General features: G+C 35.7%; 1 protein-coding gene across 5 annotated transcripts; it reads left to right on the forward strand.

Annotated features, from left to right (window-relative positions):
- The first annotated feature begins 71 nt into the window (after positions 1-71).
- arl13b (ADP-ribosylation factor-like 13b) lies at positions 72-17845 on the forward strand. Of its 5 annotated transcripts, none has more exons than XM_059554228.1 (10): positions 72-679; positions 8789-8859; positions 8947-9196; positions 11793-11898; positions 12090-12292; positions 13272-13386; positions 13469-13628; positions 13816-13935; positions 16096-16164; positions 16320-17845. In XM_059554228.1, the coding sequence occupies exons 1-10, from the start codon at positions 621-623 to the stop codon at positions 16409-16411; spliced, it is 1245 nt and encodes a 414-aa protein (XP_059410211.1). In that variant the 5' UTR covers positions 72-620; the 3' UTR covers positions 16412-17845. The 5 variants fall into 5 exon arrangements, with proteins under 5 accessions (XP_059410211.1, XP_059410215.1, XP_059410213.1 ...); XM_059554232.1 differs by having other exon boundaries at positions 73-679; positions 16849-17845; XM_059554230.1 differs by having other exon boundaries at positions 74-679; positions 16688-17845.
- Positions 17846-19721: the final 1876 nt, after the last annotated feature.

Below are 19721 nucleotides of genomic sequence, written 5' to 3' on the forward strand. Positions count from 1 at the left end.
TTATTATGAGATAAAATTTCTATACACTTGGCAACCTCGACCCTCGACGTAATCTCGGCTGCAGCCATAGCAGCCAGATTCAGCTTCGTAAACGAAGCGGACAACTAGCGAGCTAACCGTTATACAAATACTTTCATTACCCTCGTAAAAAAACGTTTTAAAATTGAGAGTAAAGCATTTGCGGGGACAGTTTCAGAACGGTATAACTTAGTATCTAAAGACATTTTCTTTCTAATTACGTATTTAACGGTTTCAATTATCGTATGTAACGTTAGCTAACCACTAGCAAACTGGTTAGCCTTTCAGTAAGGCTGTATTGATTCGGGTGATAACGTTAGTGAGCAAAATGAAACTTAACTGTTTGGTCAGTATTGTTAGTGACCGTCTGCGAACAAGAGGATGCATCTTAGTTGATATTTTTTAGTTTGTTTCGTCACTTAATAATTATCTAACGTTGCTAGAAAACAAAATGTCTGTAATCAGATCTTTACGAATCAGATAAACGTGCTAGCAGATAACGGGTTGATCGAAAACACGAAGACTATCAATCAGGAACGTCAGTAATCGGCCAGAACGGCTGTCATGAAATAACAAATCCCAGTTCAAGCACTTGGGGTGAAATGTTCAATCTGATGGCTAACTGCTGCAACTGGTTGAAACGATGGAGAGAACCTGCAAGGTGAGTGTTTTAAGTTAACCTCAATCAAGTTAATGAGATTCATCTCATGGGGTTTATCCTCTAATAAATGTTCATAAATAAATAAATAAACGTTATCTCCTGCTTGTGTCAGAGACACTAAGTATTTAGGAACTTCTTTCTGAGCAGAACTGTTCAGTCACTGTATAATTGTGTTACCACACTTTCACTTTTGCCATAGTTTTGACCTTCACCTGTGCGACTGTCCTCTATTTTTTATGTCACTGTGTTTATTTATTGGCCACAAACCTTCTATTTAGCTGATGAAAGTGACCACACACCAAGTGCTTTTGAAACGTTCATTTTATTATTTTGTAATGCAATGGGAAATGCAGTGTGTAACTCTCAAAATGCATAATTTTGTGGGGGAAAAAACACTAGAAATTATTATCTTGTTTTGTAATATTTACTTTTCCAGTTATGATTCAACAATTATTGTGCAACGGAAATAATGCCATAGAAAATATTATGTGGCATTTATTTTAAAGGAATTGCCCAATCCCTTGTATCCTGAGAAGATAGGCACTCATTTTATTCCATTTTCTAAATCCAACCAAAACAGAGCAAAATTTCCATAAGCATTCAACAATGAAGATGAAAACGTTCATTTTCTGGTTGTCATAGTCTCATTAAAGGGATTATTTGATGCGATTTCAATTTTTCTTTTCTCTTTGGAGTGTTACAAGCTCTTGGTGCATGAAGAAGAAGATCTCTAAAGTTGCAATGACTAAAGTCTAAAATCCAAAGAGATATTCTTTTTATATACTGGGGCAAAGTTATTTGACCATGTCAATCCAAGTTTAGCTTCACTTCACTGTCTTTCGGTCCATTTTAGAGTTCAGTTTAAGATTCTGTTGGTTGTTTTCAAAGCTTTTAACAATCAAGCTTAGCTCCATCTCATCTTAAAATTGTATTATCCTTTTACCATCTACCAGACTTTTAAGATCCTCTGACAGGGCTCTTTTATCTGTTCCTCAATCCCGTTTAAAAACCGATGCTTACAGAGCCTTTTCAGTCACTGCCCCTCGTCTGTGGAACCAACTGCCTCTAGACTGCCGCCTTGCGTCTTCCATTACTATTTTTAAATTGAGGTTGAAAACGTATCTTTTCTCCATAGCATTTTAATTTCACTTCATTGTTGTTTTATTGTCTTGTTTGCTTCTTTTCTGTGTTTCCTTTTCTCTTTTAATTTAATTTGACATTGTTCAGCACTTTGGATAGCTTTGCTGTGTTTTAAATGTGCTATATAAATAAAATGTACTTACTTTATAAAAATGAAGAGTCAACCACTCCTACCTAAATACGTTTTTTTTTTTTTTTAAACCTTAAACCACATAAAAACATTGCATTACACCAAATACACCAAATATTTTTATTTTAGTAACATCATATGACCCCTTTAAGTGAGAGAGAACAAGAGCAAATCCTGGCAGTGTCACAGCGCCACTTCAGCTGGCATCCCTGGATTTCCTCTGGCAGCTGCCACAGTCTTTTTCGCCGTTTCTGCTGTTTCCTTGGTAAAAACTACAATGTTCCTTGTGGCGAGTGATGGATTAAAATAATAAGGCAAAGTTCCCACAGGTGTGTTATTTAATATTACTGGTATTATTATTATTATTATTATTAGAGCTGAAACAACGAATCGATTTAATCGATAAAAATCGATTATTAAAATAGTTGTCAACTAATTTAGTCATCGATTCGTTGCTAAATAACTTTTATTTGCCGTAAGCGGCTCATTTCGTGCATATTTCAAATCTGCGGTGACCAAAGTGTGGCAGTAATGAGCCACCGGAGGTTTTACTCAGCCAGTACAGCTGGAGAAGTAGCGAATAGCCAATAGCTGGCCTCGTTTTATGTCACGTGCTTCCCGAACAGCGTCTCTGCAGCATTTAGCGGGATGTGGGAGACTGGGAGTACTTTACTTTGAGCCTTCAAAAAAGAAGAGTAACCTGTAAACTCTGCACTACTGAACTGTTTAAGGGGACGTTCACATATCGCGTCTTTTGCGCGCTCAAGTTCGTTATTTCCAACACTGCACCGCGTCGAGTTAAAAACATCTCAACTTTTCAGAATGCTGCAAGCGCATCGCGGGTCATGTGACAAGAACTAACCAATCAGCTTCATCCTTTCCCGTAACAACGTTAAAAGCTCAGTCAAGATGAAAGGAACAGCTGATCATAGTTGTATATGGATTTCCATTTTGAAATAAATTTAGTAGCAGAGCTACTGCAAGCGATTTTTTGAGCTGCAAATCCATTTATCCTTTGCTGAAATTTCCGCGTCTTCAAGGAGAGAGCACGTCATGGTTGCTTATCAAAGGCAGACGCCTCAGGGGCGCTTCTGCCAGAGCGCTTTGGAAAGAAGGAGAAAGCGGCGCGCCTAGCGTTTTCCACGCGTTTTTAGGCACGATATGTGAACGGCCCCTAAGACTTTTATTTGTGCAGATTCTCCAGTACAATGTTGTTTGCAAATGTTTAGTCGTAAAAGCTGATAACATTGCTTTTTAACAGTTAACAATTAAAGCTTTACAAACATGTTCTGTGATCAGTTTGTCGTTTAACAGTTCAAAATTCAGTCGTGCAGCCTAATTATGACTGAATGAGAGAGGTAAATGTTTAAAGATATTTGAAATGCACTTTTTTTTTCTAAGTATTCACTGCTCTTTTTCACACAGCAGGTTTTTTGTGTGTGACTGTCCAATTTTTTTTTCTGGACAACCTTCTGATGGATTTTACTTTAAATTGTGATTTCCATTCAGGTTTCATGCCACTGGCACTTTATTCGAAGGATTGTTTACAATTTCACAGCAAAAGCTATAAAGCTGTTTCCCAGTAAATAATAAAATACAATGCACTGCAATTTTATTCTGTTTTATCCTTATTCTCCGTGAAAATATGTTCTGAAAGATTCCTTAATAAGCTTCGTTCGGGATGTTAAACTACTTTAGGAGCTCTAAGGACTGCCATGGTGAAAACATTATTTTAAATCTCCTTGTGAAAGAGTATGGGTCAGTGTTCTGATTGCAGAAGAGTTCGACAAAGGATTACAATAAAACAACTCCAGGTTTATTTTTGATTAGGATATGACAGTGCAAAATTGTTAAAATCTCTTAAAAATCTATGCTGAAGGATAAAGACCATTTATTAATACTTTACTTGGGGGAAAAAATGGGAAAAACTAAAATATAAGTACATAAACCGATTAATCGATTAATCGTAAAAATAATCGACAGATTAATCGATTATCAAAATAATCGTTAGTTGCAGCCCTAATTATTATTATTATTATACATGTTTATGTATCGGCTGCCAGAATTTGTGCCAATCATTTGTCAATGTGTCTGCTGTAAACTACACTTTTTTTTTTTTTTTTTTTATAAAATATTTGATGGTGTATATTATATACCAGCCAGCAGATGCGCCCAGAAAATGAACCTAGTAAGCTATATTGCATAAGCATTTTCCCATAAAGAAGATGCACACAAGGAGTGCTTAGCTGTATAGACAGGTTATACCCATGTGCATAATATATACAGGGGCATAGCCATAATTTCAGAACATATAGGAATTTAAGAGGCGAGGTCATGCTATGCTGCTTTAGAGAGGAGGAAGAGAAAATATATATGTAATTCATATATGAATCAGGATTCTGTCTTGTAACAATTCAAATGGATTCACAAGTTTCAAAATCAAAATCACATGATTCCTATAACAAGAATATGATACATGTGACAATTGATGGTCAGAAACATTTCTAGCAAGCAGATTGAAACACAAACATACTAAAATGAATATGAATCCTTAAGCTATCCAATAGTTATTAAAAGACATACACAATAAGTGATTATAAACATGATAGTCAAATGTGTGGGTTACATTTGAGGAATTCGGCTCTTGTTTCAACCACTGTCCTGATCGATTCTTTAACTAAAGCAGCGGTTCTTAATACTGTTCCTCGCGTCCCCCTGCTCTGCACACGCTCTGCATCTCTCTCTCTCTCTCTCTCTCTTTAATTCAGCTCCGCTTCTGCAATAAACTGTTTTGACTTATTTTCACATAGCTGTGGGAAGCGTTAAACATGAATGTGCATGCAGTTGGCATAGTGTATTAAAGCTTTAATCAGGATAAAACCGTATATTAAAAGCTAAGATAAGCAGTAGCATTTACAAATAACAGCAAATCTAAAAGTATGAGACAACAAACAAACAAACAGAAAAACAGGTCCTGCACAATCTTCTTCAATAATATCCTCTGCTTCTCAATCAGGCTCAAACTGATAAACAATATTAACGACTAGTGTTGTCACGGTACCAAAATTTCAGTATTCGGTACCGATACCAGTGAAAATCCACGGTTCTCGGTACCAATTTCGGTACCAAAGCAAAACACAAAAATATGCTAATTAAAAAAAACAACTTTTTAGCACTAAAAATAAAACCAATGCCATTCTTTATATATTTACAATTGTGTTTAAAGTTTTTCTACAAGTTATATAATTATGAAAAACAGTAAACAAGTTTCACCCAAATTTAATTTGTCTTTTAATTTATGAAATTTAAACACATTTTATTTCTGCTAAATAAAGGGGATTTTCTATTAAAATTAAAACATAAGAAATATTGTGATTTTATTTCTTTAAAAAATAAAGTTTTATAAATTTTTTCAACAGTAGTAGCAGTATCACATACATTATACTAAATAATAGTAATATTTCTAGCACAGTGCCTTTATGTAAAAATTAACTTTTAGGCCTAATGAATGCATATTTGTCATTTTAACTGAACTTAAAACTGGTGGTGATGCTTAAGATATTTTTGGTCATTGATGGTTTCTGTAAAAAAATAGTAATAGATCATATTAATTATTATTCATATTAATTATTATTAAAAGATAATACTACTACTAATTCTACTATCATACTAATGTATATCCAATGCACTATGAATTGATGAGCTGCTGGGTTCATGAATATTAATCACGTTGTCTGCGTTCGGTCAAACTGATTTGCTGAAATCAAAACAGGGACGGTACTAAATCAGCGCCAGCCAATGAAATTGCCATTTGCGTATTAGCTCCGCCCACTACCGGAGAAACCGGTATGTCTTCTGCTTGTTCAAAAATGAATAAGAATAATTCTAAATGAACTCCATTACAGGAAAAGACACTAAAGAATAGTTTACATATAGCGTGTCGATTCAGCGTGGTAAGACTCTCTCTCTCTCTCATTTGCATGTGTGAGAAACTGAAAAGATCGCTTGATGGAGAGAGAACTCTGAAGCTCAGATGCTGAAATTAATGCAAGCGTCATGCGCTTCAGTCTATGTAGTAAACAAATCCGCACGTCTCTGCCATTCATTAATTCATAGAGACGCGCAGAACACGGATTCATATTTCAAGCAACATTTGCGTCTTAACATTTACAGATACTGGTCCATATGGAGATTTGATTTGACTAATTTATGCTAACTTTGACAAATTCTATGACTGTCCATATTAAAATGTAAGTTTCATTTTCATGACTGGATTTTGAGATTCCGTCCTCATTTTCTGCTTCGCGGAAATCATAGCGCTGAACCGGGTTTGAACGGGACCTCGGTACTACCGGTACTTAAAGAAACCTGGTACCGTCACATTTACATTTTTTTAGTACTGACTTGGTACCGAAGTACCGGGTCTTTTGACAACACTATTAACGACACCGTTGTTTACAATACAATCAGAGCACATGCCGCTGAGGTCAGGGGCGGGTAATTTAGACATGCACTAGAGGCAGTTTAGCCAATCACGACACACTGGGATAACGAACCAATCAGAGCCAATCGCATATTTCTGAGGGAGGAGCTTCATAAAAGAAGGAAATTATCTGCGTTTTAATAAGAGAAGGGACAGAGCGGTGTGGAATAAAGGTAAATTATGTGAAAAATAATGTTTTTTTTTTTTCAAACGAAGCATTAACACGTTAGACTGCACCCCATAAACACAATCAAGCTTAGAAAAAAAAAACATCACATGGCTACAAAAATGAAAATGGGCAAATATGGGATCACAGAGAAATTAAATGTTTTTTTTTTTTTTTTTTGTATAGCCACAGTTTTACTACAAATAGCATGCTAAGACTATGGTGAGTGTAGCAAAATATTTTAACTGTAATAACCTTTTTTTATTATTATTTGTTGCAAAACCATGTGTAATTTTCATAAGTTGTTGCAATTTTTTTTTCAACTATTTTTACTGTTGTTTTATACTGAAAAACAGTAGCAATATATTTATAAAATTTATAGAAAGCATTCATTATTAGAAAAGATGTACTGTCATGTACTGTACATGCTCTACAAATTTGATGCATGAATTGTAATATTACACCGAATATTTTGACCATACGTTCTTCTTTCACAGCAGGAAATCATTTTTTGAGACACACCAGGACAGCAGCTGACTAGTGCGGTAACAGAAATAGATTTTTTATTTTATTTTATAAAACATTGATGGTGCATATTACTTCCCAACAAGCAGATGAGCATGCAAATGTGGGAACTTTGCATCATCATTTAAAAAAAAAAAAACCTTCACAGCACGCCACTGAGAACAGTTTTTACCAAGCAAAAACAGTTTTAACCGCAGAAACAGTGACCGTGACAGCTGCCAGAAATGACCAGTGGCAGCTGCCACCATAGATATTTGAAGGTAAACAACTGAGAAAGAAAATGGATGTGAAACTGAATACTGAGACTAACCTGAAAAATATGAAGCACTGCTTATTTAATTTGTGTCTTTGTTGTGATATTTATCTATGCTTGGAATTTGTTTATTTCCTATGCTGATTTACTCGCCTACAAAATCACCCAATTCATTTTTTTTTTAAATAGAGATATACCGAAGTCATCAGTTTTTGTTTTCTTTTTCATATCGCAATATATATTGCAGAAGAAAAAAAAATATTACAATGTGAATTTTTTCCAATATCGTGAAGCCCTATTATGGAGACTGTTACTCTCTGCAGATAGCTCCTGGGCCCAGAGGTGACGGCTATGTCTCTTAAGTTTATTGTCTTAATTTCATTGGTTGAACGTAGTGTGTCCTCTAGCACCCTGTCACTGATCTTGTTGGGTAAATCCAAATCCCCAGCTAATCCCTTATATACAGAGCTAACCAGAGGCCAGGAGAGACAAAAGTTTGTGTGTGTGCATGCGTGTGTGTATCAACAATAACAACCGAAGTTGAGGGAAAGCTAGCTGTCATCTGTCTTGATGAAGGCCTCCTGGTTGCAGAGAACTGTCTCCTGGATAGTGCGCTTGATGTCTTTGCGGCGCAAATGCCGCAGTTAAGTATCTGTTTGTGTGTGTGTGTGTGTGTGTGTTGGTTGCTGTAAGGACTTTGTGTTTTCATATGTTGTTCATTTGTTGTGACTGCGGGGATTGTTTATGCAGCCTGGCCTTTTTGGGTTCATCTGGCATTTCTTAAAAATTAAGCATAGTTTGATGATGGTGAACAGAAATCCCATGTCAATTTAAGATATTTGTGTTATACCACACAGATGTCTAATTATGCCACTAAGCCTCCACTGGAAGCCTTGTAGTTTAAACAGCTGTGACTCTACGGCCCTGGACAGATTATCTTTAAACTTACTGAACATTTTTGACGTCATTAGTGTTGGTAAAGGCCACATTATTTACTTTGTCTTTTTGTGCACAGTATGCTGAATCATCCTCTTCATCCCTGTGTGCTTTTGCCAGTCAGGAGATGATGCATTACCATGCAGGCTTAGGTTGTATTAGCTCAGCTCACAGCTGTTCATTACTTAAAGTCAAGTTTTATTAAATGTCAAAAAGTTCAAAGATGCCTGTATGAACGAGTGCAATTGAATACACCTTTCTGTGATTTGTATATTTTTATACAATTTATTTCTGTATTATAAATACATTGATATATTTGGACATAAAGTAGTAATAGGTTGATACATTTGTTCTTATATATATATATATATAAATAATAATAAATAAATACTTTTTTATTAGAAGGACTGCCTTGACCTTTATGAGGTCTTTTGGAGACACATAATCTAATGAAGCTGTGCTCTGTGCTCTTGCAGGAAGGTGACATTAGTAATGGTTGGACTGGACAATGCTGGAAAAACTGCTACTGTCAGAGGAATCCAGGGAGGTAAATATTCATTTTAATATTTTTGAAGTATTTTTGATATAGTCCCAGATCTATCTCACAAGCTGTATATTTCTGTGACTGTCACAGAAAGTCCTTTAGATGTAGCACCTACAGTGGGCTTCTCAAAGGTGGACCTGAAGCAGGGGAAGTTTGAGGTCACAATCTTCGACCTGGGTGGCGGGAAGCGTATCCGCGGGATTTGGAAAAACTACTACTCTGAGTCTTACGGAGTGGTGTTTGTTGTGGACTCCAGTGATGTTCAAAGGATCCAGGAGACCAGAGACACAATGGCTGAGGTTCTCCGGCACCCTCGTATTGCAGGCAAACCTGTATTAGTGTAAGTTTTCAAGACATGGCATGCTCTTGCTTTTTAACGTATCTAAGGCCCAATCCCAATTCTACCCCTTAGCCCTTCCCCTTTCCCCTACCCCTCCGTTTCGCGATTCTCTTTTGGTTGGAGGGGTAGGGGTAAGGGGAAGGGCCAGATAGCCCTTCAAACGAAGATTTTTCGGGACCACACTTCAAATTAAGGGGTATGAATTATCTCGGCAACATGGCTGCTACAGCGAACAAAAAGACACATAAATGTAAGCTTTTTTGGCATAAATAAAGATTTTATTTCGCTAATATTTGCTAACGTCATATCATAACAGACTTCATGATAGTGCCACAGCATATGTCTGATCAAGGCGATAACTGCCGTAGACATTGATAGGGGCTAATCCCCCCCAATAATTAGAAATCGCTAAATCATATTCTCAAATATTGCCTATTCGAGAGAGAGAGAGAGAGAGAGAGAGAGAGAGAGAAATGGAAGTTGTGTGTATTCGCGTCTGTAGGATTCTCTTTTTAAAGTTAGTTTATTTAAAAACAGCGATTGTATCCTCTCATCACTGGAAAATATAATGTAGTGATTTAGTATATAAACTGTATTTAATAAAAGTCGTGGGGCAGTGTTGACAAGTTTATTTTCTCCCGGTTGTGTGAGCTGCACGATTTCCGATATGTGTGTGTGCAGCTCATTAATACAGAATGACAATTAAAGGCTCTAATGCACGCCAGCACACCAGTATATGTGTGTGCTAGACGACGAAGGATGGCGTGTGACGTCATGGTAGTGGTGTCCCAATCCTTAGGGGAATAAGGGAAGGGGTATAAAATAGAATTGGGATTTGGCCTTAATGTCTAGAACTAACAATACACTATCGTTCAAAAGCTTGGAATTAGTATCATTAAAAAAAAAAAAAAAAAAAGAAGTCTGTTATGCTAATCAAGGCTGCATTTATTTGATCAAATATAGTCTAAAAAAAGTATATTGGTATATATAATTGTCTAATAGTATATATATTTGTATTTTACTATACTTTGAAGTAGAATTTATTCCTGTGGTGGCAAAGGTGAATTTCCATCAGCTGGTGCTACAATCTTAAGTACCACATGATCTAAATAAACATTATTCATTAATAAAACATTAAAAATCGTACTCATCCCAAACTTTGAAATGGTAGTGTACGAATGTATGTCTACAGATCATCAAACATGAGAGATGAGACAAAACATAAAGCACAAAGGTCGTAGATAAAATGAATATGCCTTGTGCTCATATTGGTTTGTTGTGTACTAACTTTAATTGGCAATCACTCTGTAAAGCTATAAAGGTGTATGGACCTAATAACCTTAAAAAAGAAATTTGGGCCAGTTTATTCCAGTAATTAGTGATGTATTGCCATTATGTATTAAGTAATCATAGCTGGTCCTCAGTGACAAATGCAAGGAACTTTAATGCTTTTACACCAGTAAATGACAAGTATTCATGCTGATATCCTTGTTGATACATTTATATTTCTACACCACCCTGTGCATGCCTTGACAGTTTTGCATTTGTCCAGCTCTTCTAACAGGAAATAATACTACCTGAAAGAATGATTTTAATGATACACCTGTAAAAAGATCTCAGCACTTGGGAGCCGATCCTCGATTTGCACTGGGCCTGAGATAATATACCTATTGATGTGCTTTTCTAAACAAGCTGTCTGCGGTTCATGTGAAACCTTCAATTGGGTCCTTGTTCTTGTTGGTATTTGGTAATTATACCAACACAAGCATGTTGGATTCATTAATATTTCACTCTTAGCAATCTGCGGCCATTTGCATAAAATGTTAAGACTAGTCTTACAAGTTAATCATCCAAGTATTTTTTTTATTTTTTATTTAAGATAATTCAGTTACATAAAAATGTAGAACTGGTCTAATTTAAATCCGAAAATTAAGACTCATTAACTCTTTGGTAACTGCTAGGTTGTCACACTAATACTTAAGACATTAACATAGAAGCTAAGTTTATGAAACTAGCCTTAGACCCACCAAAACTGTGTGAGCAGCAAAACCCATGATGAAGATGGAACTCTATACACAGAACTGTGTGTATAAAAGTGAGAATAGAAATGGGCACAGAACAGAACTGTGGGGAACACCCATTTTTAAGTGGTTGCTGATAATGTTTACAGCCTTCCTTCACCAACATTGCTTGCCTGTCTTAAATACGAAAGAGTTTAGAGGTAATACCTTGAGTATGCTGATGAGCCTGGAGGCTTTGATAAATGTCACACTGTAATCAGTGAAGAGCATCCTCACATAATTCCTGCCTCTAGTCCAAGTGGAACAGGGTGGTGTGCAATAAATGTGCAATACATCATCTGTATATCTGTCATTAGTCAAGCTGAAGTGGGTCCAATTAACTGAGGGAGTGAGCAGCAGATGAAGTCCTTTACTAAAGATAACTTAAGTGTGCTAATAAGTCAAGAGTTCTCTTTAACAAGGCTAATTATTCAGTCCACCTCAAGTGCAAACCTCAGCTCAATTGTTTGTGACAGCTTACCTAGTGACCTGCACACCTAGTGAACAGCTCTTTTCTTATTCTGATTGGCTTGCAGACTGGCTAATAAACAGGACCAAGATGGGGCATTGGCTGAAGCAGATATCATTGAGACCCTGTCATTGGAGAAGCTGGTCAATGAAAATAAATGCCTCTGTCAGATTGTAAGTTAATATTTCTGTACAGTTTATACTTATCAGTCTGGTTTGAGTTTTTAATCACAGAAATCCTGAGTCTTTATTTATTTATTATTTGCTTTTAACAGGTTTAAATTTCATCAAATTTATCACATTCTCTTGGCAGAAATGTTGCAAAACTAAAACTTAAAGCTAAACATTGTTTCCTCTACTCTCAGGAACCCTGTTCTGCAGTGCTGGGTTATGGTAAGAAGGTTGACAAATCCATCAAGAATGGTCTTAACTGGCTGCTCAATAACATTGCCAAGGACTACGAGGCAATTTCAGAGCGTGTGCAAAGAGATACAGCTGAGCAGAAGGCTCAAGAAGAAAAAGACAAAAAGGAAAGAGCAGAGAGAGTCCGACGGATCAGAGAGGAGAGGTCAGTGAGCTGACAAGACTTGAGTGTATGAAGTTAGTGGAATAGTCATAAAAAATATTTGAGATAATGTAGTCTAGTTCTGAAATGATTTAATACCAACTGAGCAGGTTTTATTTTCATTTGTTTAAAGTGTTTTTTTAAATGTTTTTCTAATGACTGATAAGTAACTAAAGTTAGCATGACATGTAAGTACACTATTTATTTTGTATTTCATGGATTTTATTGTGAATGATTCATCCATTTATTGATTGATTGATTGATTGATTGATTGATTGTCGTAATGTTTAATCCAAATTTGATCTTCCGGTGAAGGTGTCAGATTTCTCTCTGGAGGCATATGCCAGATTTCTTTCATCTTTTAATCTGCTTAAAAACTGGCCCTTCGACAACTGACTGCAAGCTCACATCTTAAAATCTAAAGAACAGCCAATGAACCAAGTCCCTGCCCTGCATTCTTGCTAGTATTTTATTAGAAAGAATTGCATTTCTCTTAGCAATCAGGCCCAACAAAACTGTATCAACAGTAATGCTGGGTGATATACCGGTTCAAACGGTAAACCAGTTTGAATTACACAAATGGTATTGGTAAAAAAAAAAAAAAAACTGGTAAAAGCTTCTAAGCAACATAGACAGTGTTGTGAATTGAGAGGAGATCCCTGTAACTAATAGATGGAGAACTTCTAGAAATATTAACAACACAGAACTTACTCTTTAACTGGACAAAGAAACCAACTCTAAATGGCTGAGATGCTGAAGACGAACCCAAAGAGGAAAAAATACAGTATATAGGGTTTGGTCAAATCGCCCAGCACTAGTCAACAGCAAAATTCAAGATGGAGTTGAAAGGCCACATAACTGTGTGTGTAAATTGTAGAATGTAAGAGGGCTCAGAACAGAACCCTGGGGTATTACTTCATTTTCATCATTACTTTAAAATGTTCTAAATGCAAATAACAGATAAAATGTTTTTCACTAACAGAGACAGACAGGAGCGAGAAGAAGCAGAGCGAGAAGGAAGGACATTGAAAGAGGAAGATCTAGATGATGTTGACATGCCCAACCCTTTCCAGGCAATAAACAATGTTGTTAATGAGGTTATTTATCACAAAGTTTCTTTTAAATGCAAGTTGTATATACAATTAAGATGCAAATAGAAAATTAATATAACATTTTCAGAATGAAGACAGACTAAACAAAGAGAAAGCGATGCAAAGACAGAGAGAAAATGGCCAGCAGGGCAGTGTGCAAGAACAGACAATCCTTCAAGATGAGGATGAAGATGAAGAGGAGGAGGATGAAGAGAGCAAGAGACAGACCCCAGAGAGCACAGAAACAGGTAGTATATTTTATTCCTTAAAAGTGCTTCATCATGCCGAGAGTAATAAGTCTATAAAGGTTTATTTTAGCATTGTCATTTAATTTCAGATACAAGCTTTTGCTCTTATAATGCATTAAGAACCTATTTACCTCTGCAGTTTCTTGAAGTGGATGAAGTGATTTTAATGCCTGTCACTTTTGAACAGGAGCAGTGGACCAGAACAAAAAGAAAACTAGGAAATTACGATTAAAACGTAAGCACAGAGTCGACCCTCTCAAAGTGGAAGAAGCAGCACCCAAAAGCCCAACCCCTCCTCCCTTACCAGGTAATAATGCGTCCTTTACAAGATGTTTTTCATACATGAACAGTGAACAACTAATTGGTGAAATCGATCAAATTTCAATGTTCAACGGTCTCTACACTAAGGGCCTTTGTCAGTGATGTCCATTTGCAATAGGAATAAGCATTCCTCTTGAAAACACACAGACATTTGAAAAATAGCTGAGAAAAAAAAAGTACAAAACATGAGCGCTTTAAAGAACGCTATAAGAAAACAGTTTCATGTGGCCTCATTGCCATGCCAACTGCTTCAACAAAGTGCTTGTGCTCAGTGTGTTTGAGAGGTTTTCGTCAAGACCTACCTTACATATTACTTTTATGTAATATGCTACTGTAATATTACTGTTCTTAAAATGAAAATATTTCCATACTGTAAAACAACTAATACTTGTTCCAAGCATATTGCTGTAGTCATGAAACATAAATAAATACTGCACACGAATGCCCCGTGGTTTGCAACACGCATGACAATGGGAGTGCAATCAAACGTGGTTATACATGAAGTTTTTTGGTTTTAAATTACCCATTTAAATTATCCCATAAAGACAAAATGCTATTAATGAAAGTGTGCAAAAAAACTGATTTTCCAAACAATGTCATTTACCAGATACACTATGATATAATGATTTATATATTAGAGCTGTCGAGACAGATTTTACATGAAATTGTATACATGCATCATTTGCCTGTGCAAGTCATGTCACAATTTGTAAAAAAAAAAAAAAAAAAAGCACTGGTTGTGGTTTGTGTGATTGTTTATTTGTATACTGATAAGATGACCTGTATCCATATGTACACAGGTGCTTCGAAACACATTGATCTGTGCAGAGGAGCAAAGCCAAAGCACAACCAAAAATAGCATTCTTCAGCAGGAACATGCCATTTTATTATTTAACCCCTGAAAGTTACACAGTGTAGCTTTAACATAACTACAGGAAAAAAGCATAGTAAAAGTGTTATGTTCAGAAGAGGGAATGTGTGTATTCCTGTGGGACATTTTACATCTATTTGCATTTTGCAAAAAAAAAGAAAAAAAAAAAAAGAAATCTGATATATAATTAAAAGCATAGTTCACCCAAAAATTTAAATTCGGTCAATACTGACCCTCATGTCGTTCCAAACCTGTAAGACCTTCGTTAATCAGAACACAAATTAAGATATTTTTGATGAATTCCGGGAGCTCTCTGACCCTCCCATTGACAGCAAGGATCCTAAAACGATCAAGGCCTAGAAATGTAGTAAGGACATAGTTAAAAGAATCCATGTTGCATCAATGGTTCAACTGTAATTTTACAAAGCTACAAGAATACTTTTTTTTGGGCAAAGAAAACAAAAAAATAAAGTATGTACGCAGATATGTTGTTTACGTTAAGAATGTATCCTCGAATGGTGTTTCTGATGTAAGACAGCATACGTTGTTTACGTATGTGATTAATTAATTATGCAGTATAGTAAACTGCAGGCTTGCTGTAAACACCTTGCAGTGGTGTATACAGTAGATTCTGTAAAACAAGACGTCCGGAAAGTCAAAGTCACCTTTATTTATATAGCGCTTTAAACAAAATACATTGCGTCAAAGCAACTGAACAACATTCATTAGGAAAACAGTGTCAATAATGCAAAAATGATAGTTAAAGGCAGTTCATCATTGGATTCAGTTATGTCATCTCTGTTCAGTTAAATAGTGTCTGTGCATTTATTTGCAATCAAGTCAACGATATCGCTGTAGATGAAGTGTCCCCAACTAAGCAAGCCAGAGGCGACAGCGGCAAGGAACCGAAACTCCATCGGTGACAGAATGGAGAAAAAAACCTTGGGAGAAACCAGGCTCAGTTGGGTGGCCAGTTCTCCTCTTACCAGACGAAACCAGTAGTTCAATTCCAGGCTGCAGCAAAGTCAGATTGTGCAGAAGAATCATCTGTTTCCTGTGGTCTTGTCCTGGTGCTCCTCTGAGACAAGGTCTTTACAGGGGATCTGTATCTGGGGCTCTAGTCAGAGAAGCTTTTTTTCTATCATTTGCTGTTGGATTTTCGTAGGCAAATGTTTGCAAAATGTCTCATTTTATCCTGATTTGTCCTTAGTTTTTCCTTTTGTTGCTTCATATTAATGACTCTAACAGCTAATCCCTACTTTTATTGTGTTTTAGTTGGATGGGCTACTCCTAAAACTTCTAGGCTCCCCAAACTTGAGCCTCTTGGAGATACAAGACATTCTGGTAATTGCTGGTTCATTGCATCTGTTCCCTGTCCGGCATGTCGACAAGCATGCGCATCACTAACATTCTTTTTTTTCCCCCATTTTGTTTCCTAACCATGTTATCATCTCCCATAATTCTGTTCTTAAAGCTGATTTTTCTCTCCATCCACACAGCAAGCCTCAGCCACATCCTTCCTGTACAATCATCTGTCAACAGAAATACCACAACCATCCACCTTAATACTGTGCCTAATAAAAGCTACTAGCATGATCTCTTTAACACCTCACTTACTGCGCTGTGACTAATGTGTGTTATTTGATTCCTGATGCATACAGGAAACATTTTGGACATTCTGAATGCTGCATGTAATGTTCGGTGTCCTCTTCTGAATGTTAAACCAGTCAGTGTGTCATTTTGATCTATGAATTTTATGATGTAGTGTACTCTTGTAGTATTTAGTTATCTGATCCTTGATTTGAAAAAAAAAAGGACATTGCTGACCTAAATCTTTTTTTTTCCCATGACTCTCTTTCATTGGCAGATTTCCTTGGCAAACCTCTCCCACCTGTAGCAATTAGGCAGAGGCCGAACAGCGATACTCATGATGTTATTTCCTAACACTGCCTCTGCTTCCCCCCTGACTGGTTTACAATTCTCAAGGGTCCCAACCAATCAAAGTATTATTTTGTTCTTATCTTCAAGCACGGGCAGTATAGCAAACTACGCAGATGCAATTGCTCAGAAGTGAGGAACTGATACCCAATCGACAAACCCAGATGGATCACATGACCTCGAGCACCTATTGACTGGTGGTCAGAAGAAGCTGTGTTTAAATGAGATGGGGGACATGGACATTTATGATCAGATAATGTGTTCAAATTTTGAAACGTTTTACCATTTGTTTTCTTTGGAGCCGTTTGTCTTGTTTTTATCGAAATACTTCAAATCAGTATTAACAGACATTTAACTGAATTAGGACTTCTTTGTCAAAAATATATCACAGACCTATTTTTTTTTTAAGAGAACTGAAATGTATGTAAATACACAAGTTTAAATTTGTGTACTTGAAATTGTACAAACATGTTTTTATGGTCCACATGCATATCTTAAACTCTTATATAATGTGCAGTTGATTGTGACACAGTTTGCCTTTTAAATATCATGGTCTATTTTTCCAGCAGCATTTATAGATTTATACACTACGCTGTCCTAATTTTGAGAACGACATTCATACTCTCAAACAGCACCAGCAACAGATACAGAGATCTGGAGAAAGTGAACTTTTAAATGTGATGGAAAATGTTTTTGCAAACCCATTGAGTTTGAAACAGCATTTTTTTGCTTTATGGCACACTTTGCTTTATTAGGAAGGGAAACATTTGCCATCTTCTGAAAGATGATGAGTGGGTAATTTCATGATTTATTGTAAATGTAACAATACTCAACATCAAATATAAATGCTTATTTTAATATATGATGTCATTTATTGTAAACGCTGCTTTCATATTTATTTGATGCTATTGCCATTTTTATATTTCACATTGTTTGATGTTTTGTTTTGTATTTTACCCCACACACTAATATTAAGTTGATGCAAAGTGCTGTGCGTCATCCAGTTTGCTCTGCTTTCGGTACCTGCGCCTTTTGTACCCAGTTTACACTCAATATGAACGTCAAATAAATGACTGAATAAATAAAATCCTCTGTTATGGTCAGTCTCACTCGACACACATTAGCAGCACCATCTGCTGGTCGCTGCCGGAACTACATCACGGTATCATGGTTTGTTTTTAAAGTAGACTGCAGAGCTCGTTATATGATGGAAACAAAGAAAGAAAGATGCAAACATTTGATTTGTGCAAGCATGATTTCAGATTTCAAAGGAACGCTTTGTTTGTTACACTTTGTCATTTGGAACAGTTTAGAGAGCTGAAGCCGATATAAAATATTAGAATATTGTTGATTTCGCTTTGACAGCCATTTTGTAACAAACAAAATAGAGACGAGTAGTGCAAAGTTCATCTCTCCAGTGGAGCGTACCTGCTTTAGTACAGTACAGTATTATAGTCCTCTCGTAGGTTAGGCTACTTATAAACATATATATTTACATTTCACAAAAACACATTTACACAAAGATAGCCTACTTTATTTTACACTGTAATTGTTACATGTGAATAGTCTCAGTAAATTATGTGTAATTGCGGTAAGTTAGGGAAGATGCCTCAAGAAAAATGTGGATTTACTTTTATATTGTAACGTTTGCTAGTTTAGTTACTGCCAATTTAGTTGAGTAATTGAATAAATGATTACAGACAGACATGGTAGAACTTTTATACAGGCATATGGATATTTAATTGAAGGTATGTCATAAGAGCAACACTGAATGTAAAGATTTCACTCAGTTATGGGTTTTAATAAAAACAAAGATGTATGAAATGTACATCTAATCAATGGAAATATTAAATAATAACCCTATTAATTACGATAAGTATTACATTTTAAAATAATAACACTAACCCTAAAGTAAGCTTTGTGTTGTTGATAAAATAATATTAGTCAGTTCTTAGTCATTATTACACTGTAATGAGCATACCTTAAAAATAAACTCTAACCAACTTTATTTAACACTGTTATTTGTTGGTAAACTAGTGTATGTGGTGGTGTAATGCAACAATATTAGCGCTTTATTATACCGTTTTGGACAATATGATCCGGTGGACTGACACCTTAAAGAAAATAAAATAAAAGAAATAGCCGAGCTGCATAATAACCACCAATCCAGATTTAAGGAACTTTGTTTTTGCACAAAGTTCTTTAGAAAAGCGTTAACGTCTGGTTTGTGGACAGATGCAATATGTCCTTTGCTTTCAACACATTGTTTCTGAAAGAATAACCTATTTTAAATAAATAAATACCATACTGTACCATTAGTGAACTTAAAGAAACTATTTTTCATCAGTAGAAGAACATTCACTTGTTTACATATAGGAGTGTATTCAAAAATCTGAATATTGTGGATTTATTATTTCATAAATAGTATATTTATTACATGTAAAGATAAATATTTCAAATCTTTTTATTTTAATTTAGTTTGATTATTATTATGAATTATTATTATTTTTGTATTTATTTATTTACTTTGAGATGTAGCCTGTAATTATTACCAGGAAAAAAAAAGCTTGAAACTAACTTGAGATTTTTGTTTACATATGAGTCTTGAATATAGTCATATTTTTTACTTCCTTTCCCAAGTAACTGATGGGGAAAAATACAAAATTTGTATAACATTGTCTTTCAAACTTAATCCAGCCAAAGGGACAGAGTTCTCTTAAGTTCTGCAAAGATCCTTTAAACTGAGAACTGGAAATATAAACCTCCTCATTAGCTACAGTTCAAGTAGACATAAACAAAAGGAAATTGGTTCATACCTTTCTGCTTCTTCACCTCGCTTTCTCTGTTTACCGCCAACAACACAAAGAGAAGGAAAGCTGAAGTAATCTTGCACATGTTTGTAACGCCCAATAAACGTTCTATAATATATATATATATATATATATATATATATATATATATAT

Source organism: Carassius carassius, chromosome 7 (genome assembly GCF_963082965.1).
Source record: "Carassius carassius chromosome 7, fCarCar2.1, whole genome shotgun sequence".
In the NCBI taxonomy this organism is placed as follows: domain Eukaryota; kingdom Metazoa; phylum Chordata; class Actinopteri; order Cypriniformes; family Cyprinidae; genus Carassius; species Carassius carassius.